Raw genomic sequence first — 24,831 nt, 5'->3', positions numbered from 1 at the left:
ATTAAATATGAAATACCTTAATTTAGATTGCATTTTGTTCACTAACAAGGTTGACCAGTGTATTGATTATTCTTTTATCTGTGATAAATGCAGCAACTATAGAACACTTTTATTTGTTCAAAATAACTAGTGCTATTGATACACAAAAACTTTAGCTTCCCCAAATACTACTTCAGATTGAATATATCAGATTCAATTTTCATTAAAAGATAGGTATTCTTTCACACTGCAAGGAAAAAAACAGTCAAGCTGCAGATGATTGGTTTTACATATTTATATGTCTCTTCATAAAAAGCAATTACAATCTGAGGACATTCATGATAGTTTTGATGCCAGCCCAAGTTCACCTTATTTAAATCTATTCTTTCGTGGGAAACATTAATTCTCACTGATAACTGGTAAAAGCCTCTTGATTTATCAGACTAATTTGCTATCATTAGGTTCACTGTGAGATAGAAGATTTTCTTTTTGTGCCATCTTTTTCTTTATCAGCTTTTTGAAAATTCAGCAGACAACCAAGTTTTTCTCACGTTCCCAAAGACCATCAGCATCTGGAAATCCTCCCCTTCCTGTTCACCATCAGCCCAGACTTTCTCTGTTCATTAGATGACTGCAGTGTGGGACAGATTTTCACCTGTCAGTTCATTTTGTTTTCAGAGAAACAGATACCGTAACAGTAACGAGAGCACTTTAGCAAGTTACCAGTAACTATTTCAAAGGTTTTTAAGAGGGGAAAAATTAATAATATTTTACATTAAAGTAGTTCCCTTTAAGTTGAGATGTCATGTCCTGAGGCCACTTCCCCATCCCAGGATCTCCAGAGGAGACCCAAGCCCTGGAGCCCTGGGCACAGTGGAGCCCATCAGTGAGTTCTTCCCAAGCACTGCGCTGCCAGCGTCTGAGGCACCCAGACAGCACAGGACTGTCGCCACAATGGGGAGGGGCTCTTCTGATGATAGTGTTAGTTTTACTATATTTTGAAGAAGTACATGAGTGCTGTCAACTTTGGGCAGATAAAAAGGAAACCATTTAGCCTGGTTTTATTTAATTATATCGCCTTATGTGGCCTATTCTGTACACTATTAATTCGAGAGGCAGACTGAAAGAGGAAAAGGAATCCTGAGGACTCGGAGACACAGCAGCCACGCCACAGCCAAAAATGAGCCACGACATACGAAAGCTATTACTGCACAAATGCACAACGTCCCGGGGTCTTAGTATTTCTTCAGCATCCATGGTTCATTAGAAATTAGTAGTTAAGTTATTTAAAAGAATTAAAGGCCTCAAGGTGAAAGAATATAATGTCAATTTTGAAGGTTTTTAGAATTGAGAAAGTAACATATCACTTGTGGCTGATTTTCAGGCCTACTTAATTATTTAAAATGACTAATTATGGTTAGGTAAAATACAGAATTGCAACTTAAAAATTCAAATGTGTAACAAAGATCTCTCTTCAGTTCTTGTTTAAAAAAAAGGACAAAACTAAATACATAAAATTATATTACAAATATCAGGGGAACTGCAACCATCATCAGATTTTTTTAATGTAGAAAAATAACAAACTTTTACCCACACACATTTAATTAATGTGAAATAGAACTACAACATTTTATATAACGTGGTTTTTCTGCTACTAAAGACTATTTGACGCAAAATATATTTTGTGCAAAAATTAAAGGGACTGTATTTCCAGAGAGTAGAAAAGGGAATCACTAGCGGGTACCCATTGTTAGGAAGAGAGTTTTTCCCCAACACCTATCCCACTGCCAGCAATGGGAGTGGTGACAACTGGTGACATAAAAATAAACATATTACTTTGAAATAGATAATGCCAGATTATTTCAATATTATGAAAAGCAAACCTTCACTCCTGACCACTTAAAGACATTCCCTACAAAATTCTATTATGTTTTCAACATTAATCTGGACAGGGGATGAGGGTGGTGCAGACGGAAGACTTAAAAAAAAAAAGAATGAGAGAGAGAAAACATACAAAAGGAATATATAAAACATTATGCATTTAGTAGAAATAATGAAAAATGACTTTGTGACACATTTTCCAAGAAAAGTTATTTTTACATATATTTAAATCCTGTAAAAACCAGGTATATTGCAAGGGTTAAAAACAAGTCATTGATGAATGATGATCAGTTTTACCAGAGTTCATGCAATTAATTATCTGAGTTGGAAAGCTACTGTCCCAAGTCACAAAATGTATGCTCTGCCACATGATTACATGTTAAAATCACTTATTAAAAGAAATTATTTTGCATTTGGTGCTGACAGAGCTCTTGAGAAAGTGCTATACAAACTGAAGTTTATAGAAATTTTTAAATGATAATCTCAAAATACCATACAAAAAATATGTAAACAAAAAGATGCTTTAGAGTTGCAGGGCATTATAAAATCCATAATGTGGTTTAAGACAAAAGATCACCTCTTGTGTATTTAAAAAAACTGTTAGCATAATCCTAAAAGTTCAGAATTGCGTTGTCAACAGCAAAAGGCACTGGGTACAGGGCGGCCACGCTGCACAGGGCGGGGGTCCTGCAGCCGCCAGCTCAAGCCCGCCATGCATGTGCAGGGACATGAAAAGATTCCGCACGCAACCAGTGCCACCTGGGAGGGGCTCTAGCACTAAGACACTCTTTCATCTACTCTGTCAGAGAGGAAAACTGCTTTTAAAAGAGATTATCAACAGTATAAATTCTGGTAAAGCACTGAAAATTAGGTATGGTATTTTTGGCACAAAAGCACTTTTAAAATCTGAGCTCATTTTGCAAAATATCTGTCTAGAATTTCTCATTTGAAAATAGAAACTTATAACATACACATAAATGTGTAAATGGTTTCATGAATGAATGAGTTAGAGTCCATGTTTCCTTAAACACTGCACACACCTTCTGTTTACTCCAGAACCAGGGATCTGCGTGTGCACGTACCTCCACATTCCACATCTACAGATATTGCACAAGTAACATTGCCAAAGTACACACTAATGCAGTCTGGCAAGATTAGGGTTCGCCTTTCAATATTATTCTTTTCAGTATTCAGATTCAATACTACTTCCTAGAAAAGCTAGATGACCAATTTCAGAGAAAGAACGGTTGCTATCTTTCCTTGATCCATAATATTAAAATCTGTACCAGTATATTTAGGCATTTCATTTATGTTTTCCAGCATTTCAAATTCAGCAAAACCTGTTTTTGATGTTTCTTATAGCATTCCTTCAAAAACAGGAGAAGCTTCGTCTAATGTAAAAAAATTAAAATAAGTCCAGAGGGCAGTAATTTTTCCACCAGAGATCTTGCTCCATTCTGAAAAGCACTGCAGAGCAGTGCTATCTGTTTAAGTCTGTCAGCTTTCAGAGAGCCATTAGGTGCAAAGTCTGCGAAAAAATTGTGTTAACATACCGTGACAGCTGGATGTATCTTACTGCACAATACAATTCATTTCTTCCTCCCTGAAGCATTTTAGGGTATGCTACAGCTGCTAAAAGGATTTCGGTTTTTCTTGGTCCTCTGTCTGTTGGGCCTGAGGTTGATGACATCTCCACCATTAAGGGTACTTGAATTCTGACCCAAGTGACTCCCAGCAGACGTGCTAAAGACACCTGGACACGTTGAGGGAAAACACAAAGGTTAACACTAACGGATCTCAGGGTCACCTGAGCGGACAAAAGGGATGAACTAAAGAAACACTTTCAACTGTTAGAGTTTTCATTTTGAACACTGTTTGTTCTAAAATGTAATCTCCAGTTTATGGGCTATTTATCATCCACGATACACAAGACTCTGGGCCAGAGACACTATGAGCGACACAAAGACTACTAAGACTGATTCCTGCCCCCAAGAAGCTTACAATCTGATGAGTGAGGTGAGGCACTACAAACAGGCAGTGATGCTACAGGACACTCAAAGTGTCATAAAAGAGACAAGATCCCACAGATGGTTCAAAGGAAGAGTCAACCACATCTAATTCATAACAAAGGACAAACTACATGGAGGGACTGGACCCCTGGCAATGCCCTGCACTCAGGTCTCTGTTCATTTAAGAGAAGTGAAGGCTGTGCTTCAGCCAGACAGATAACCGAGAGCTTTCTCCATAGATCTTGAGGGATGCACAGTTCTCAACAGAAGGTGGGAATGGGAGGCCATTCTTAATGGAAGAGCCAAAATGAGCAAAGGGATAAGTAAGACAGCCCTAGGCAGGCTCAAGAAACAGCGGGCCCTGTGGTGGAACCGTAAACAGGGTACATTACAAAAGTGGGGCACGAGGCTGCACAGGAAGGATGGACCAAACTGTCTTTAAATGCTGGGATGAAGAGAGCCTGCACTGAATGTGTTCCACAACCAGAATCTATCAAAGGGCTTTAATCAGCAGACTGGAAGGAGACAGGGTGGGCCCAGGAGACCAGACCAGACAGCGGCTTATCACAACTGCCCTGTCGTTTCTCAGAGCATGTGAGTGAGGTTCCTGACAGTAGGAACATACACAATAAAAAGGGCAAAGTAAGAAAAGTTAAAACAGGCCAAGAAAATGCTGTGTCTGTGTGTGTGTGTGTGTGTGTGTGTGTGTGTGTGTGTGTAGTGAGGAGTGGGGTGCAGGCAGCAGGTCCTTAGGAAAGAGGACCGGCACCCATCCTCCCAGAAGCCATGGCCCAAAGTAAGATGCGGACAGGTGCTTCCTGTTCTCCAGGAAATACTAAACTCTGCTGGCATCTCATGTTAAAAATCAGGATAGGTGCTCAGCAAGGTGGCAGGAAAGGGAAAAGGTGTGGAGATGGTGCAAGTGTCAAGTCAGAGAAACAAGTGTTCAAAAAGGACAGACCTTTAGAAAATTCATCAGTTAAAAAATCTTTTAACTCAATATACTTTTTTTTTTTTTTTTTTTGCGGTACGCAGGACTCTCACTGCTGTGGCCTCTCCCGTTGCGGAGCACAGGCTCCGGACACGCGGGCTCAGTGGCCATGGCCCACGGGCCCAGCCGCTCTGAGGCATGTGGGATCCTCCCGGACTGGGGCACGAAACCGTGTCCCCTGCATCAGCAGGCAGACTCCCAACCACTGCGCCACCAGGGAAGCCCCCTCAATATACCTTTTAATGAGAGCTGATACTACTAAATTTAATAATCACTCATCTCACGCTTTCCAGTCACATTTCTTAAAGAAAGGAGCATACTGTATTTAAAAAAAAACCCAGTAAATATGATAATAATGAATGGAAAATAAATTTACCAGGTAAACATGGGGCTAAAACTTCCTGGGTACTTACCAATTTTGTTACTACTTGAATGCATTGATTCAGGATCCTCAGCTATTTGTTGTTTAAGCTTTTGAAGATATTTTTCAGCCAAATATTTAAAAACTGGAATGAAAACAAAACCAAAAACCTTGCCAGGTCAGTATAATTATGCATGTAAAACCTGTTCTTTCACATCACTTACTATAATATTTATACTTAAAAAACAAATTTAAAATTATAGTTAGAAGTATACAATCTAGTTGAAAAAAAATTCAACTTCTAAAAATTATCTGAGTAATACCTAATTACAATGGTAATACTAATAAATATATAGTAGCATTTTATTAGTAAAGAAATGAAATATTACTTGTAGTCATTGGCTCTTTAGTTTTAAGTACCTGAATAGTGACTAATATTCAGCAACACTAAACTGACTCAGTCTTAAAAAGACTCTTTCTTTAACTGAAAACCACTATTCAGGGGACACTGAAGCAACAGCTGAGCTGCAATCTAATAAAATGAGCAGCAATTCCGGAATGAGAAAAATAACCACCATCTTTCTCTAATCTCACTTTCTTAAACTAGGAAACACTATTAAACAAGTTAAGGTCACTGTAACTACCTAGTGGGGTGTCCACCGCTGTGGGGTTCTAATGCAGCAATTTTAGAAGGTACGCTTGAAAAACACACACGCATATACATAGCCAGTTGTATTTTTAAATACAATAAAGCCCACTGGAGTTTTGCTGTAGAGTAACAACTATTCAAAGACATTAGTAAATAATCAAGGACTCAAACTCAGAGCAGCATCAGCCTTTAAACTTTACTTAATGATACATGACAAACAGAAAATTCTATTCTCGTTACAAATATGATTTCTAAACAACAAAAAGAAAACGCATAAGAAGAATAAACAAACTTCCTGCTGTTAACTGTTAAGAAGGCACTTTACCTTCCGTCACGTTCAGATCCTCCTTCACTGAAGTCCTGTAGAATCTCAGCTTCAACTTTTTTGCCAGTGCCTCAGCTTCCTCACTACACATCAATTTGAAAAAAGCGTATGTAAAGGTACTTTCTGAGAGCTTGTTTTATTACATTTACTGCATACAGCCTGAGGACAGCGGTCAGCCCTTCCAGAACAGGTGAGAGCTACACTCAGTGCTTGAGCAGGATTTTCAGTTGTCACTGCTCTTGGGGGGGTAAACACCAGCCATCTCACTGTAACGGCAAGACACTTTTCTATAAAGTCACTTACTCTAGCCTTAAAATGACTAAATGTTACTTTTCTTTATATACTACTTTAATTTTCTCTCTTCAGTTATTAAAAACACTTGAATTTAATTACACTCTGAAAGTCTTATACTGCATTACCTATTTTACTCTTATTGGCTACAAAACTACTTTGCTGCCAAAGCCTAAGTCAGTATATTGATGTGTCTAGAACAGTGGACTCCTAATTTTAGTTTCATTATGACTCCCCAATTTTCTAAAATATTTCCCAATGACTCTACCACATGCCTCCCCTCCCTCACTGTAATCAAGTTGGTCTGTGTCATCAATGACATACATAAGTGATGGCGTATGACTTTGAGACTCCTCATAAGAGGCACTGCGGTTTCCGCCTTGCCCCCACTGGGATCACATGCCTGGGGAAGCAGCTGCCACACGCTGAGGACACTTGCAGCCTGAAGCAGAGGCCACCTGCCCATGGCCAAGTGAGGGTGCCATCCCGGAAGCAGACCCCCCTAGCCCCAGTCAAAAGCCCTCCTGTGACCACAGGCCCCGGCAACATATTGACAGCAACCTCATGAAAACCCAGAACCAAGCCACCCAACTAAGCCACTCCCAAATTCCTGACCCACAAAAACTGTGACATAATAAATGTTTGTTGTTTTAAACTACTAAGTTTTGGGCTAATCTGTTATACAGCATCAGACAACTAATACAAGAACTTATAAAAAAATAAGGTAAAAACCAAATAAGTATTTTCTTATTTGGCAAAACATTAATAATGCAGTAAACAAATACTTATATAGAGAAATTATCTGGATGCCAAACTCTGTTCACAAATGTGAGCATAATGGTTCTGGGTATACAAAACAATACGAATCTGAACTGCTTACCTATTTAAACTCATCAACATACTTATGCTAGACATTAAAACATCTAGGGATGTTTTCCTTTTTAAATTTATTTATTTATTTTTGGCTGCGTTGGGTCTTCGTTGCTGCAGGCAGCCTTTCCCTAGTTACGGTGAGCGGGGCTACGCTTTGTTGCAGTGTGCGGGCTTCTCATTGTGGTGGCTCCTCTTTGTTGCAGAGCATGGGCTCTAGACATGCAGGCTTCAGTAGTTGTGGCTCGCGGGCCCTAGAGCGCAGGCTCAGTAGTTGTGGCGCATGGGCTTAGTTGCTCCGTGGCATGTGGGATCTTCCCGGACCAGGGATCAAACCGATGTCCCCTGCACTGGCAGGAAGATTCTTAACCACTGCGCCACCAGGGAAGTTCTGGAATGTTTCTCTTAACATTCTTACTCTGTCTAGATTTGACTTCACATGAGGAGTTGGATTTGAGCTGCAAGGACCTGGAATTCTAAAAGGGCTTTCAAAACGTACTCCTTTAATTTTCTTTACTACTGATTCAGTGTGAACTTTTTAAACCCAAACCAATCACACAATAGCTCACAGAAATTTTTAAGTATAAGGCAGTCTTTTTAAAAACTTTCCTAAATTTTGTAAGTGTATGCAAAAACTAAAATAGGTTTTAGCTTTACAGAATTACAGCCACCCCCTCAACAGTAGCCACCTTACTTCTTTATACAAGAGTCATCAAGGAGATCGATCTTGTTTTGTACAAGTACAGTTGGTATATCTCCAACTTCAGCCACCACCTTCTCTCTCCAACTGGAAATCGCTTCAAAAGATTCCCTGTCTGTGGTGGAAAATACAAGCACACAAGCCTGGGCTCCTGTAAGTTCACAAAATAAAAATGTTATTTACATTAATGAAACAATCCTATGCAGGGTGAGGGAAACTTTTACGTATTCAAAACAATTTTTATGTAAATAAATGTTGAATTCATCTTTGTAGCACTGCTTTTTTTTTTAAATTTAATTTATTTTATTTTTGGATGTGTCGGGTCTTCGTTGCTGCGTGGGCTTTTCTCTAGTTGCGGTGTGCGGGGGCTATCCTTCATCGTGGTACGCAGGCTTCTCATTGCAGTGGCTTCTCTTGTTGCGGAGCACAGGCTCTAGGCGCGCAGGCTCAGTAGTTGTGGCACACGGGCTTAGTTGCTCCGTGGCATGTGGGATCTTCCCTGACCAGGACTCGAACCTGTGTCTCCTACATTGGCAGGTGGATTCTTAACCGCTGTGCCACCAGGGAAGCCCTATTTTTTAACATATAAACTCTATTTTCTAATTCAAAGAACCAATTTTTACCAAGAACAGCGGTTCTCAAATTTGTGCAAGTGCCAAAGTACCCTCAAAATTATATACATTCCTTGTGGAACACCACAAAATACTGATATATTTAATAACACTGTAAAAGCCACAGAGAACAGTAAACTAGGCATGAATGACAGAGTTGCTGAGTTCTTCTCGTTAATATCTGTCACCTGCTTCTTAATTTCTTTTGGCACAGATTTAAGAAGTCTATGAGAGAAAAATATCATAATTTTCTCATTCTATTTACTTTTTTAAAAAAATCTATATTATTTTGTTTTAGTAGCAGAATACCATCAATGCTAAAGAATGTAATTTAGGAACCAGTGCCAAGAGTAAAATATTAATATATAGTAGAGAGGAAAAGGGTTTAATTTAGTTTTTCATCCTCTTTAACTGCATAATTCCCATACCATACTCACAATATTTTAACTATCAACTATCACATTAGGTTGACAATATTTTAACTATCAACTATCACATTAGTTGATAATATCTCATTTTAAAAATAAGCATCAACCTTCTGGAAGAGGGTTTTTACCAATGATTTGCTGTTGAATCAGACAGCATAGTGACAAAAACAGGTGAGAAGAGAAAATCGTCCTGGAGTCAAGAGGGTTCCTCACTGCTACTCCTTCCTTCCAGATATCCCAGGTGTAAGAGTTTCCTACTAAGACTCAAGACACACATACCTGGGCTACCTAAGACACTCTAGGGCCAAAAAAGGTTTGTTTATCACCTGAGGGAATATGGTAGGAACCCAAAGAACAATTAATGAAGGAAAAAACCAGCAGTTCACTATGACTGTAAAAGCAGAGGTTTCCCTCCTCTAGAACAGGCTTTGAACCAAAGAATAAATTAATTATGCAAAACTGAGGAGTGGGGGACAGGCAGATTGATAGACACAGCGTGAGACTTGCTCAGAATTGAAGGAGAAGTAAAACTGAAGAGATCACACTAGCATATTGGACAACAAATTTATATTTACTTGAACTCTTAACATTTACTTAAACTACAAATAAAACATTATTTAATCATACTTTAAGAAACTTTTTTGGGGACCTCCCTGGCGGTCCAGTGGTTAAGACTCCACCTTCCAATGCAGGGGGTGCGGGTTCGACCACTGGTAGGGGAGCTAAGATCCCACATACCTCGGGGCCAAAAAACCAAAAACATAAAACAGAAGCACTATTGTAACAAATTCAATAAAGGCTTTAAAAAACGGTCCACATCAAAACAAAACAAAAAAAATCTTAAAAAAAAAAAAAGTTACAAAACTCTGTTAGCTTTAAACCTAGAATTTTATATCAGTCAAGTGTCGTTTAAATTTGAGGGTCCAATAAGGTATTTCCAAGTATACAAGGTCCCAGACACACAAAAAAACACTTATTAGAGAAAATGTTAAAAAAAACAAAACACGGCTTCCCTGGTGGCGCAGTGGTTGAGAGTCCGCCTGCCGATGTAGGGGACATGGGTTCGTGCCCCAGTCCGGGAAGATCCCACATGCCGTGGAGCGGCTGGGCCCGTGAGCCATGGCCGCTGAACCTGCGCGTCCGGAGCCTGTGCTCCGCAACGGGAGAGGCCACAACAGTGAGAGGCCCGCGTACCGCAAAAAAACAAAACGAAACAAAAACAACTAACAAACAACAAAAAAAAAACTAAGCAGATGGTGCCAGAGATATGGGCAGTAAGAATAATTAACTAAGAAAAGCACAATTTTGTTTGAAAAATCAAGGATCAAAGGATAAAAGAAAAAGTCTGCCCATAAAACCGAAAATTATTTAGTGGGGGACTTGGGTAGAGAGACCACACTGGGCGGGATGGGCCGCAGTGCCCTCTGAGGAGGAGGAGGAGGGACCTGGATTCAGAAGCCACCAGGGACGTGAGCACGGTGCCCCCTCCCCCCACAGGTGCCCTGTGTGTTCCCCGCCCCGACCCTCCAGCAAGGGCTGCAGGGGGCGCTCTGCTCTTCTGCCAGGGGTGGTCTAGCACACCCCCTAAGGAGACTGGATGCCTGGAGAGGGGTGGGGGGGGATAAAAACCTCAGCTTCCCTGGGGTGGGGTCACCCCGAGGCGTGTCTCCCCGCCTGCTCTCCCCGCCTGCAGTAGTAACTGGCTCATTACTGCACCCTTTATGCACGGTTCTCCCTTCTTTCCCTGGCCTCTCTCTTCTACATCCCACACCCACCCCGCTGTGTGTGTGTGCGTGTGGGGGGAGGTGTAAAATGACCCTAAAAAAATAATAAAGTAAATTAAAATGACCCCACGCTGCTCTACCTTCTTTTTCTTTCTTGGACCCCTAGCTCTGTGTTTGTACCAGCCATCTTTGGGAAAGTTGTTTTAATTTCTCTGTTGTTAATATTGAAAGGCAGCTAGTGTTTTCTACCCATATATTTTACAAAGACCTACTATTCAATCTTCCTTCAATACTACCTACCCTAAAAATTGCACCGTTGGAAAAGTTTCTTCATTATCATAGATAACAGTAAGTCACCCATAAGTAGATCACTTCTAACAGTTAATAAACTACCTCACTTGTCCATGCATCAGAAATACAGAGCTCTGAATAAATTTTTGGTGTCAATGAAAAGATCACCAATAGCAAGTATTTATTCCTCCTTAATAAGATCATTCCAAAAAAGCCACTATATTTTAATGCAATTCAGAAAATACTCTCCAAGACACATAATGTGCAGAGAGTAATTCTATCCTCAAATCACTGACAGATCCTACAAGATGGTCTGTAGGCAGGTCCTGAGTGTGGCTGACAGCAGCATCAGTGTCACCTGGAAGGCTGTAGAAATGCAGACTCTCAGAGCTACCCACAGATCTATAGAATTCAGTTTGCATTTTAATGAGCTCCCCAGGGGATTCCTGTGCACAGTCAAGTTTAAGAAACACTGCTCTAGCGAACACCAGCAAAGGCTTTAAAAATACTATTATAGATACTACTCAGGATTTAAAATGCTGTCCCTTATTCTTTTTGACATTCTATACAATCTAAAGCACATAAATTATTCACTGAACCAATCTGTCACAGATTCCATGCTCACATAATTTCAAAACAAACCTCAGACTTGCATAGTCTAATTCTGTTGTTCTTTAATTCTTGCATTTATAACTTATAACTAGCTTCTTGTCCAGAGCTATTTCATTTCCAACAATTTATATTCATTTATATTTGTGAAAAAAAAATATTTTTTAAGAAAATAAGGGTTTCCTTCTACTTATGTGCATGATCTCAAATAATAGGTCTCAAGTCTATAACCTAATTTACATATACTTAGAAGCATTTTTTTTCTGAGAACCAAGTCACAGTAAAAAACTGTAATAAAAATCTACTTCATGTTGTATGTAACTTTCTGTACTAAGTACGGTTTCTACTGCCTAGGGTGGACTTTCTTAAGGGTTTAACAGGAGTCATCTGGGCTCCCAAAGGCTTCCTAATATGATCTGTGCTCTGTTCTAACCTACTGATAAGGAGATCATGTTTCCACATGTCTCACTGTACAATTAAGCCAGCATTCTAAGAACATAATGATGCGTTGGAGCAATGGTCTTGCTATAATAGGTCTTTTAAATGAATTACAATAAATTTTTTCTTTTTTAAATACAATTTTTATGCATCTTGAATAACACATTTTTAGGACATGAGTCAGTAGGTCATAATTTTATAAGGCATAGTGTTTCTATCACTAAATCTCTATCTTAACTCATTCTGCCCACCTTACCTTTTCTTCCTACTCTTTATTTAATTATATCGTCATCTGAATCTATACTAGTAGCAGATATTACCTGGTGCCTAGCCGCCATCCAGTGCCCTGTCCCCAAGAACACCTCTCCCCCTCTGTACGGTAGCCTATGGTTTAGGCAGCTAAACTTCCCTCTGCCTTGGGGGAGCCCCAAGTGCGCCAAGCCCATTAGGGCAATCACCTTCCTCTGACTACTCACTGTAATCTGGTCAAAGGTGGTCTAATCAGATAAAAGCTCTGGACTTTTGGTCCACTGTTGTAGGAAGTAACCCTCGGTCCCCAAGAATGTGAACAAAAAGCACTGTCGATGGTAGCAAACTTGCAGACAAGAGGAAAATCAGCATGAAGAGGAACCCCACACAAGGAGGCGGCCAGCCAGAACAATCAGCAAGGTTATAGTCCCAACAAACCACAAATGAAAGCTACTCCCAGTAACAAGTCAACAGACGCTAAATAAGTCAGTTTGAAATTGCTTTTCTGCTGTCAGCAACCAAAAGCACTCTGATAGAACCTCAAAAAAAAAAAAAAAGCATGTAAGTCCAATATGCCATTTCTCAAATTCATGTAACATTGCCACTGTTTGTTCCTTAATTCAAATAGGGATGTGAGGGAAAAAGCTGAAGCTTAAGACCTGTCTCAGTATCTACCCTCTTTGCCATTTTAACATAGTTGGCTAAAAAACGTTACATTTAAAAAAAACCTTTTAACAGATCTATTTATACACTTAAGATTGCTTTAAGTTAAAACGTTAAACACAGGGAAATCAATGCTGTTTAAAGCCTTTTAGTCCAAATGAAACAAAGTGAAAAGAAATTTGAACATCACCCATATAAATTAAGATGTAAATATTAATAATTATGGGCTCTCTTTTTAGTTTCTGGCAAAGAATGTTGTTTGTAAACATATGAAAGAGAAATGGTATGATTCATGGACATCTAACAAGTTAAAACAAGAAGTTTGCAACAAACTGGATGAGTCAAGTTAAAAAAATTAGAAGATAATAATGTTGAACAAAGTCTTATGGCAGTGGATATTAAAATATGTTTAGCTACCTGGTCTTTTTCTTTAAATTAGGGACCCAAATGAGCTACTTAACTGTACAGTTCCAACATTTTCTCCTTTTTATTCATATACGAATCAAATCATTTTGACATTTGACCAGTTTTTTCTTTTTTTAAGTTAAACTTTATTTTGAGATAATTGTAGACTCACAGTTTTGCCCTTTTAAATTAGAGAGACATAATGATAATACTTTCTCCAAAAATAACCATACTAGTTAAAAAGTAATACTGCCACATCACATTGTCAAAAGCTTAAAAAGAAATAGCCCAACCTATTTTTTTCCACACAAAAAGAACATATATTTTAGGCTGAGAATTTAGAGAAGAAAGCTAGGTAGGTAAAAAGAGGAATTTCCCCCCCAGTTTATTTAGTCTTAGATCCTATCATTGTAGCTCTTCCTTTTCACATGTATCTCATACTTCCCTGAACTCGTATAGCCTAGAGAAGGCTTTACCCACATTAAATATCGTAACAAAATGCCATCTTGTCTGCCAGGGCTTTACTTTTTCTTATGTTAGTTTCCACTCTACGTAGTCATTTCCCTGGAGTCAGAGAAGACATTTCACAACTTCTGACTTATTAGGTCTGGGAATGACTATATGAGTCATGTAATTCTAAGGCAGAGATAAACAGTCTATAGCACAGAGTATTATTTACCACCCAACAAGATCTTTAGAAGAATAATAGCCTGGGGTTTTAAAAAATACTTTGGAATTGATTTAAATATTCTTAAAGAGAAATCCTTCTATGGGAAACAAGAAAAGCAAAGTTCTTTGTTCAGCTAAAAGAACACGTCAAAACAAACTAAAGACACCCATGATTTACCTCGATAGTAGGCCTTTGTTATTGCATCAAACTCCTCTTGACCTGCGGTATCCCATAACATGAGCCTGACGTCTTCATCATTAACTCTGAAACAAGAGATGAATGAATTTCATATGCAAAGGAAATGTATTTTTCAAATCTGGTGGTATTAAAACTACATTGTTGGGCTTCCCTGGTGGTGCAGTGATTAAGAATCCACCTGCTGATGCAGGGGACACGGGTTCGAGTCCTGATCCAGGAAGATCCCACATGTCGCAGAGCAACTAAGCCCGTGTGCCACAACTACTGAAGCCCATGCGCCTAGAGTCCGTGCTCCGCAACAAGAGAAGTGACCGCAATGAGAAGCCCGTGCATCGCAACAAAGAGTAGCCCCTGCTCGCCACAACGAGAGAAAACCCACATACAGCGATGAAGACCCAACGCAGCCAAAAATAAATAAACAAATTTATTTATTTATTTACTTATTTTAAAAAAACTACATTGCTGGTTTCACTCTGAAAAAGTCTGAGCGCTTTTAAATGCTGATACCATTACCAACAGTGCAAGTAAAGGGTGAAAGACACTCCCCTAAAGCTGTAATTTTACACGATTTGGATTTATCTGTCATGTTTTTTTCCTTCAACCACAGTCACAGATAGTGGTGGCTCTAAGACTAGCATCCGAGGGGTCCATGCCTGAGGATTCAACCAACTGCAGATAGAAAATATTTGGAAAAAAATTCTAGAAAGTTCCAAAAAGCAGAACTTGAATTTACTGTGTGCCTGGCAACTATTTACACAGCATTTACATTATATTAGATATTATAAGTAATCTGGAGATGATTGAAAGTCTATGGGAGCACGTGTGTAGGTTAAATGCAAATACTATGCCATTTTATACAAGGGACTGAGCGCCCATGGATGTTGGTGTCCGTGGGATCCTGGACACCCAGGGTCAGCTGTCCTGGGAAAGGGTTCCCTTAGGTCAGTGTTTGCCCTCCTCCTGCTACCCTATTCTAATGGAGGAGAATAGTAAGAAAGGAAAGAAGCAGCTTACTGCTTGGTTGCCCTTTAACCCCCAAATTAACTCTGTTCTGTCACACCTGTTGTCTTATTCGCAGGCAGTAGTTCTGTTCTACAGAGTCACTGCCAACACTGAATTAGCAAATCCTGAACCATTCCTCTGAGGGAAAATACCAGGCGGGTGAGGTGCCTGTGAGCCCCTGGTTACAATTTCATCAACTGATGAATATATAACCTTGTTTTTTGCATTGTTCTGTTTAAACACACCTTATTTAATATACACTGTTGATTCATTAACATTGAACCCATGGCCAACAGTACTATAACTGGTGCCTGAACGAAGCTTATCTAATACATGTGTTTTCTCCATAAGGCACGTCACAGCTCACCAGACGGCACTTCAGCTCTAGGCTTGGGGCCATTTTAAACAGCGAAACTACCAACAGAAAGCACAAAAATGTGGCACAAAAACAGAACATGAAAAGGCCACTCATGTACAGTATGAGAGATGAAACAAAAACGCAGTGGGTCGCCTTGTTCAACCTCAGCCGAACGTGTGTGTATAAGTGACTCAAATTTTTTGCTGCTCTGTGCATGTCCACAAATGACCATCAGAGTACTGGGAGTACTGAGTCTGGGGTTACAAATAAATTTTAGCAAGCAGTGAATTTGCAAATATGAAATCCACAAATAATGAGAAGTAACTGCATACTTAAAATATAAATATGGAGTCTGAATAATAAGGGTCAACTGTATACTTAAAATATTAATTTGGTCCAGATAGCAAGTGCAAAAAATAAACATCATCAAGATTTAAAATGAATCCCCTTAAAATATCTAAGAAAGGAAGCAAATAGAGAAGTATTTTTAAAAAGAGAGTAACAGAATACAGATTATAAATTCAACATCTTTAAAACAGTGAACACAATTATCTTTGATGCTAGTGTCTGGGATAGTTAAATCAGATTTGTTTAATGTTTCTCCTACAATTTAAAATATCCTTAAAAGTTCTCAGGACTAATGACAAAAAGTGTTACTTTGATGTATTTTAGAATCCAATTGGATTTCCTTTTCACAGGAGTATTTAATCCTTTCAAATCTTTCTCTTACTTCTTTAAAGTAAAAACAAATTATTAATTCTCTAACTTCTATAAGCCCAGTTTTAAAAAGAGAAGAGACATTTTACACAAACAGATCCCATAATATAAGAGATGAAAATTATTCTGAGAGACAGGTAACTTTCTTTCCAAATAAAATAGTCGACAGAAATCTCGGTAGAATCAAGCGTCAGTTTGTGTTTAAGAAGTGCTCAGGGTGCCACCAATAAATATAAAACAGATGTAAGATTGAAAAAGAGAGAAGGGAGAAGTGTAGGTAAAAAAGAAGAAAAAAATGAGAGAGAAAGGGAAGAGATGGGGGAGTGGGGAAAAAAGAAGGCGAAGACACACAAAGGAGTGAATAACTGAAAACCCGCTGCCACTAGACACCTAGCCTTGGATTGTATTGTACTCAGTTACTATTATTCTGAGCAAACTCTTGGACACAGCTCACATATCAAAAGCGAGAGGATAAAACAGCCAAGTACATACTGTATCTGTCGCTCCAAAAAATCAACTCCAATGGTTTTCTTGTAGTCTTTTGTAAAAATGCCTTTGCAATACCGCTGAATCATACTTGATTTTCCAACTGCGCCATTCCCTACAACCACCATCTTTATGGCCACTTCCATATCTTCCTCCAACATTTTTGGAGTTGAAAAGGTTTCTGTGCCAAATTTAATTCCAGGTGATCCGATCTTCTCTCTCAAATCTGTGGTTTAAAATGAAGTTATTTTTTCATGACATAAAACCTATATAAAATAAAATAAGCTATAATTGTTTTATCAAGAAATAATCATAATGAATTGCAAGAATTTTTTTCCGTGTTGAAGGCCCTCTCCCCACCCTGTTCAGATAATGTAAATTCTTTGAAAAAAGAGACAATAATACCATTCACTTTTGCACCCTTAACAACAGCAGAATGTATGACTTCCAGGTACCAATAAATGCCTAGATTACATAGTTCTGCCTTTCACTGAGACTAGAGTATGAGTGTTAAGAGTCGAGGCCTGACTTACTAGTTGCTATTTACTGGTTCTGTGCTCTTAGTGAAGTTATTGCTTAACCTCTTGAAGCTTCAGTTTCCTGAGGATATTTACCTCACAGGATTGTTGATCAATGATAGATACAAAGCACTTAGCACAGTGAAAGTTAGGCATTCAAAAAAATGGTAGTTTCATATACCATAATAAATCCTCCTTTTATCCCATTTGGTGGATAGTTACCACCAAATGGGCAACAAATACAAAATCTAAGGAAACTGCTCTTCATCCTCACAGGTAATAATTAATGTCCCTAGAACAGCACCCTAAGGAAGGGTTTTGTATAATGCTATGCAACCACGTGATAGCATCGGGCTCTTAGTTACTGTGCTTTAGATTACAATGGATCCTCTACACATCATCTTATACCATGCATTTTCTTCATCAGTTTCAGACTAGTTACAGTTACTCATATAATGAAAGTAATAGAATGTGTACTGTTCGCATTTTAGACTGAAAAGAACAGAAAGCCAATTTCTTCATATTTCTTCTTAAAATTACTAGTTAAGTTCCTGCCTACTTAGCTATTATATTCCAGCTACCTTAACCAAAAATCCATTTATACAACCACTACACAAAACATGTCTGAAATGTGAAGAACATTCCTTTCTTTGCCCCTAATGGAGTCTCAGTAATTGTCCCTAATGCTTCACAGACTTGCACGATTGTAAGCAGCATCTAGGAGCATTTGTTAAAGTACAGGTTCTAGGTCTCCACTTCAGACATAATTAAATGATTAAAACAACAACTTAAAGTATTGGAACAAGAGAAAGAAGATGACAGAAGCAAAAATATGGGTAAATATAGCAGACTTCTCTTAAATGTTCTGTTACATTTGACAGTTGAAAGAAAAATTATAATACTGTTCAATATGGTTTTCAATATATGTAGAGAAAACATTTAAAACAAGTAATTATACGTGGAAGAGGGGACTTCCCTGGTGGTCCAGTGGTTAAGACTCTGTGCTCCCAATGCAGGGGGCCCGGGTTCGATCCCTGGTCAGGGAATTAGATCCTGCATGCCGTGAGCCCACATGCTGCAACTAAAAAAAGATCCTGGGCTTCCCTGGTGGCACAGTGGTTGAGAGTCCGCCTGCCGATGCAGGGGACACGGGTTCGTGCTCCGGTCCGGGAAGATCCCACATGCCATGGAGCAGCTAGGCCCGTGAGCCATGGCCGCTGAGCCTGCGCATCTGGAGCCTGTGCTCCGCAACGTGAGAGGCCCGCGTACCGCAAAAAAAAAGAAAAAATAAAAAAAGATCCTGCGTGCCGCAACTAAAGATCCCACATGCCACAAATAAAGATCTCGCATGCCACAACTAAAAGAGCCTGCGTGCTGCAACTAAAAAAAAGATGCCGCGTGCTGCAACAAAGATCCCACATGCTGCAACTAGACCTTGTGCAGCCAAATTAAAAAAAAAAATTATACATGGAAAAGGACAAAAGGGAGGTAAGGTTTCTTAACTTCACTTGAACTGGTAAAATGTTGACACCAACAGACTGTGATAAATTACCTATGCAGCTAAACAAGTTACACAAAGAGATACTCAAAAACACTATAAAACACAATAAAACAAAATGAAATTCTAAAAACAGAAAACTGTCAGAATCCAATCAACATTTATAGAGCTGTCCACACAACAACAGCAGAATATACTTCAAGCACCCACTGAACATATACCAAAATAGAACATATTCTAGGCCATCAAACAACCCTCAACAAAAGCCAAATAAAGGGACCACAATGAAATCAAACTAGAAATCAGTAATGGAAAGATAACAGGAAAATCTCCAAACATTTGGAAATTAAAAACACAGATTTCTCAACAACCCATGGGCCAAAGAAGAAGCTCAAGAGAAATTTAAAAAATAACTGAATTGAATTAAAATGAAAATGTGTCAAAATTTATGGGACACAGCTAACATACTGCTGAGAGGGAAAATTTACAGCACTAAATGCTTACCTTAGAAAAGAAGAAAAGTCTCAATCAATAATCTAAGCCCCCACCTCAAAAAACTAGAAAAAGAATCGCAAAATAAACCCAAAGCAAGCAAAAGGATGGGAATAATAAAGAGCAGAAATCAGTGAAATTGATATAAACATTAGGAAATTGAATTTATAACTTTAAAAACTCAAAAAGAAATCTCCAGGCTCAGGTGATTTCATTGGAGAATTCTACCAAACTTTTCAAGAATGATACATACTCTCCCCTGGAATACAGAAGAGGAGAAAACACTCCCTAACTTATTTTATAAAGCCAGCATTATCTTGATACCAGCACCACACAAAGACAGTACAAAAAAGAAAACTAAACAAATAACCCCTCATGAACACAAATGCAAAAATCCTCAACAAAATATTAGTAAATCGCATCCAGCAATATATAAAAAGAATAACCAGGACCAAATGGGCTTTATTCGGGAATGCAAGGCTGGTTCAATACTCAAAAATCAATCAGTGTAATCCACCATATTAACAGAGTAAAGAAGAAAAACCACATCAACATCCATTTGTGAAAAAAACTCTCAGCAAACTAGAAACAGAAGAGGACTTCTTCAACCTGATAAAGGGCATCTATTTAAAAAAAAAATCTACAGCTAACATCACACTTCATTCTGAAAGACAGATTGAATTCCCCCTTAGACTGAGAACAAGGTAAGGATGTCCACTCTCACTACTCCTGTTTATCATTAGGCCTAGCCAGAGCAACAGGCAACTAAAATACTTAAAATGCTTATAGATTAGGGAAAAAAACTATTTCTATTCACAGATGACATGATTGTCTATCTAGAAAACTCCAAGGATTCAAACAAACAATCCTGGAACTAATAAGTGAGTTTAGCAAGGACATAGGATACAAGAGCAACACACAACACTCAACTGAATTTCTAATATCTTAATGTACAATTTGAAGCCAAAAATTTTTTAAATGATATTTACAATAGTTTCCTCCCAAAATGAAATACTTTGGCATAAATCTAACAAAACATGTACAGGATCTGTATACTGAAAACTACAAAACACTAATGAAACAAAGAAATAAATGGAAAGATACATCATGTTCATAGATTGAAAGATTCAACAAAGTAAAAACAGCAATTCTCCCCAAACTGATCTACGGTTTGATATAATTCCAAAGTACCAGTAGAATATTTTGTAGTTAGAGACAAGCTGATTCTAAACTTTATATGGAAAGGCAAATGAACTAGCATAGCTAAAACAATTTTGAAAAAGAATAAAGCTGGAGAAGATTATGCTACCCAACTTTAAGACACTATAAAACTACATCCATCAAGAAAGTTTGATACTGGCAAAGAGAAAGATACAAAAGTCAATGGAACAGAACAGAGGGCCAATATAGACCCACACAAATACAGCCAATTGATTTTTGACAAAGGTGCAAAACTATTAAATGGAGAAGACAGTCTTTTCAACAAATGGTGATGGAACAACTGGACATTCATATGCAAAAAAAAAGTAAACCTTCCCCTAAATCTCACACCTTATAGAATTTAAACTAGGGCTTCCCTGGTGGCGCAGTGGTTGGGGGTCCGCCTGCCGATGCGGGGGGCGCGGGTTCATGCCCCGGTCCGGGAGGGTCCCGCGTGCCGCGGGGCGGCTGGACCTGTGGGCCATGGCCGCTGGGCCTGCGCGTCTGGAGCCTGTGCTCCGCGGCGGGAGAGGCCACAGCAGTGATAGGCCCGCGTACCGCAAAAAAAAAAAAAAAAAAGATTATAGATCTAAATATAAAACTATAATATCTAGAAGATGAAAATCTTCTTGACCTGGGATTAGGCAAAGTTCTTAGACATGCTACCAAAAGATGTACAAAAGGAAATATGGATAAATTAGACTTCATCAAAATTAAAAACATTAGCTCTGTGAAAGACACTGTTAAAACAATGAAAAGAAGCTACAGACTGCAAGAAACTTTTGCAAAACATATCTAACAACTTGTATCCAGGAAAGATAAAGAACCCTCAAAACTCAACATAAGAAAGAAACTACTGAATTTAAAAATAGGCAAAAGTCTTGGCCAGATACTCACCCGAGATTATATATGCCAATTAAGTACATGAAAAGATATTCAACATCTTTAGCCATTAGTTAAAGACACATTAAGACCACGAGATACCACTACATGCCTATTAGAATGGCTAAACTAAAAAATCCGACAATACAAAGTGCTAGAGAGGAGATGAAGCAACTGGAACTCTCACATGTTGCTGGTGAGAATGCAAAATGATACAGCCACTCTGGAAATCAGTGTGACAGTGTATTACAAAGTTAAACATACTTTATATGATCATGTAATCCCAATCTTAGCAGTACCCTAGAGAAATGAAAACTTATGTTCACACAAAAACCTGTATAGCAATGTTTATAGCAGCTATAGTCATAATCACCAAAAACTGGAAACGATCCAAATGTCTTTCATTGGGAGCACATCCATCTAATAGAATACTACTCAGCAATAAAAAAAGAATAAATTGTTGATACATCCAACAACTCGAAGGAATCTCAAAGGCATTATGCTGAGTGAAAGAAGGTTACATGTTGCATGATTCCATTTCTATGACATTCTGGAAAAGATCAGTAATTGCCAGGGCTTGGGGTAAGGGGGAGGATATAAAAGGATAGCATGAGTGTTTTGGAGGTGATTGAACTGTTCTAAATTCTGACTGTTATGGTAGTTACATATATCTAAAATTCACAGAACTGCACACCCCCCAACAAAGTCAATTTTACCATATAATAATTTTTAAAATAATAAAATGTAAAGAAAAGTAAGTGGAATCAGATTTTAACACAGGCAGTCTGACTCCTGTGATTATCAGCCAATACTCTACAAACTTAAAGAACTATACCAAAACAATTAAATTCTTAGAAAATTAGCATAATTCTGAGTACAATACTTTAAAAGCTTGACAGTAACACTTTACATGTGTTCTTCTTCCAAGTTTAATTTTAAAGATTTTGCCAACCAACAGCCGTCCAATACATTAGAAAAGTAAAGGATGAGTTAACTCACTGATCGAAATGGTGGCTTTTTCATCACAGCCTGTACTTCAGCACAGGTATGATTATATTTATAAAAGCACTGAAAAACTTCTCAAGTTCAATGAAGTTACCTAGAAGATGTCAGGAGTTACATAAAACCTGGAGAAGTAGACAGCCCTTTTCAGACTGTACTGCCACTGGGATCCCCGAGTGAAGTGACTCTGCGGTAGCCAGTGTCAAGGAGACCGCGTAGTCAAGCTCATTCATATTCGAGCGGAACCCGAGCAACACCCGGGCTGGGTGGGGCCGCAGGCAGGGAAGGGGCCCGCCGCCCAGGACGGGGTCTGGAAGCCAGGGTGGGGCTTGGGCCCTTTCCCCGCCAGCCCCAACCCACACCTAATGCCCAGTCCCCACCGCCCCGCTGCACCTCCCCGCCCGAGGGCCACCCCAGGGAGGCGGGGGCGCGGGGAGGGGAGAAGGCGCCGGGGGTTGCGCCCACCGCCTGCCGCGGGGACCCGGGCCCCGCACTCGAAGTGCGCGCGCGGCGGCCGAGCCGGGGACGGGCGCCCGGCCTGGAGGCTCCCGCCGAGCCCCTGTCCGGCCCCCGGTGGGCACATCCCGGGCCGCGGGGACGGGCGGGTCCTCCGCAGCCAGCCGCGGTCGAGGGCGATGAGTGCGGCCAGCCGCCCCGGGCGCGAGCCGCTACTCACCGTCCCCGCGCCGCCCGCCGCCCGCCGCCCGGCGCGACCGCTCCTCCAGGTCGCGGTGTAACCGCTGTCTCCGCCGCCCGGTGCGCCAGCCCTCCGACAGGGCCTCCAGCCGGCTCGCGCCCTCTTTTGCTCTTTTAAGAATGACTGTGACTGTTTTCAGGAACTTTATTGGCAGAAGAACTCGGAACCAGCAGATCGCTGCGGCCCCGCCGCGGAAGGTAGGGCGCGGGAGACTCGCCTACCCTCTGCCGCGGACGCCCCCCACTCGGAGCATGCGCCGGACTTTCAGTGCGCATGCGCGCGCCGCCGGCCTCGCCCCGCTGCCCCGCCCCCGAGTTGGCCAAGGCTGAGGAGCGCCGCGTTCCCTGTGAGGCAGCTGTGGCTGGTGGGGTTCCAGGAGGCTGGCGGGAGAGGACGCTGCCGAGGAAGGGCCGCAAACGCTTCGTTTACCCAGTGGTCAGCTTTCAGAGTCCTCACAGGACGTGCCCTCCCTGGATGCACATCTTATACTCTTGACCGGAGGACATCCAAGTGGCGGAGTGAGCAAAACTGGAGCAAAGTCGAAAACGCACTTGGTCCGTACTCTGTGACTGGACCAAGTGCAAGTCTGCGATGCTTAATAATAAAGAGAACCAAAAGAAATCCAAAAGTTGGCTCGCAAAGCAACCTAAACTTTGCTTCAGTTGTTTTAATACTGTGAAATAGAATAGAAAAAAAAAAAAAAAAAGGAAAATACCAAGTGTTGGCGAGGTTGTGGAGTAGCTGAATCCTTCTGTCCTGCTGCTGGAATGTAAGCTAGAATAACTTTAAAAAACAATTTGGCGTGCTAGTAAAGAAGCATACCCTATGACCTAGTAGTTCCATGTCTGTGTGTTCAGCCAAGAGAAGCGTGTGCTTACGGGGGCACCAACAATTATCAGAATGTTCGCAGACGCATTTGTTTTAATACACCCAAATGGAAATATCGCAAAAGACCATCAACAATAGAATAAATTAATACATTCACAGTGTTCATATACTGGAATACTACTCAGCAATGAGAAGAGTGACCTGCAACTACAGGCAACAACATGGATGAACTGCAGAAACATAAAGTTGAGCATAAAAAGTCAGACACGAAAGTGTTACTGACCAGGGTTCTTGGCCTTCCCTAATCAATAGAAATTGACTAGAGGCCAGATAAGAAATTCAGGCAAGGCTTTACTGGGACCCCTGCTGTAGCATGGGGGAGAGAGAACAAGCAACATATTTCCTTGCTTGCTGGCTTGCTCGCTGGGAGGTGGCGAGTGGGGGGGGGGGGAGCGGGCGGGCGGGGAGCAAGCTTTTTCCTTATATAGCGTGAGGGTAGGGGTGTATCCAAGGGTTGGGCCAGAGGTGTGGCCTAGGTGGTCTGCCCACCCCTTTAGGTGGTGTTGAGTACAGGGGGCATGTGCAGTACCCTGCTTTTGCTCCAGACTCTTCAGGAGTGGCAGTTAGCTTTTTTGGTCTCTTTGTATTTTGGGGGTCCAGAATTTGCCCCAACGGCGCATGCACGCAGTTATTTTTAGTCCCATACAGTTTATTTGTATTTTGTTGCTCGAGGAGAGGTGTGTCCATGTGCAAGCACTGCAGCAAAGGGTCCCTGGTCCCAGCCTGTCTCATTCCGCCCGAGAGACTCT

At 40.2% G+C, this 24,831-nt stretch overlaps 1 protein-coding gene across 2 annotated transcripts; it reads right to left on the bottom strand.

Moving 5' to 3' along the window:
- Positions 1-1,520: 1,520 nt before the first annotated feature.
- RAB23 (RAB23, member RAS oncogene family) lies at positions 1,521-23,426 on the bottom strand. Of its 2 annotated transcripts, none has more exons than XM_027126857.1 (7): positions 23,174-23,426; positions 16,912-17,131; positions 14,322-14,407; positions 8,051-8,207; positions 6,196-6,278; positions 5,274-5,366; positions 1,521-3,613 (listed from the first exon to the last, which is right to left on the bottom strand). In XM_027126857.1, exons 2-7 carry the CDS (start codon positions 17,064-17,066, stop codon positions 3,474-3,476), a joined length of 714 nt encoding a protein of 237 aa, XP_026982658.1. In that variant the 5' UTR covers positions 17,067-17,131; positions 23,174-23,426; the 3' UTR covers positions 1,521-3,473. The 2 variants fall into 2 exon arrangements, with proteins under 2 accessions (XP_026982658.1, XP_026982659.1); XM_027126858.1 differs by lacking the exon at positions 23,174-23,426 and adding an exon at positions 22,495-22,594.
- Between the last annotated feature and the right edge of the window lie 1,405 nt (positions 23,427-24,831).

The sequence above is a fragment of the Aethalodelphis obliquidens genome, unplaced genomic scaffold, assembly GCF_003676395.1.
Source record: "Aethalodelphis obliquidens isolate GAN/ISIS:26980383/991018 unplaced genomic scaffold, ASM367639v1 scaffold31, whole genome shotgun sequence".
Taxonomy (NCBI): domain Eukaryota; kingdom Metazoa; phylum Chordata; class Mammalia; order Artiodactyla; family Delphinidae; genus Aethalodelphis; species Aethalodelphis obliquidens.
This window is presented reverse-complemented; position numbering and strand designations above follow the sequence as displayed.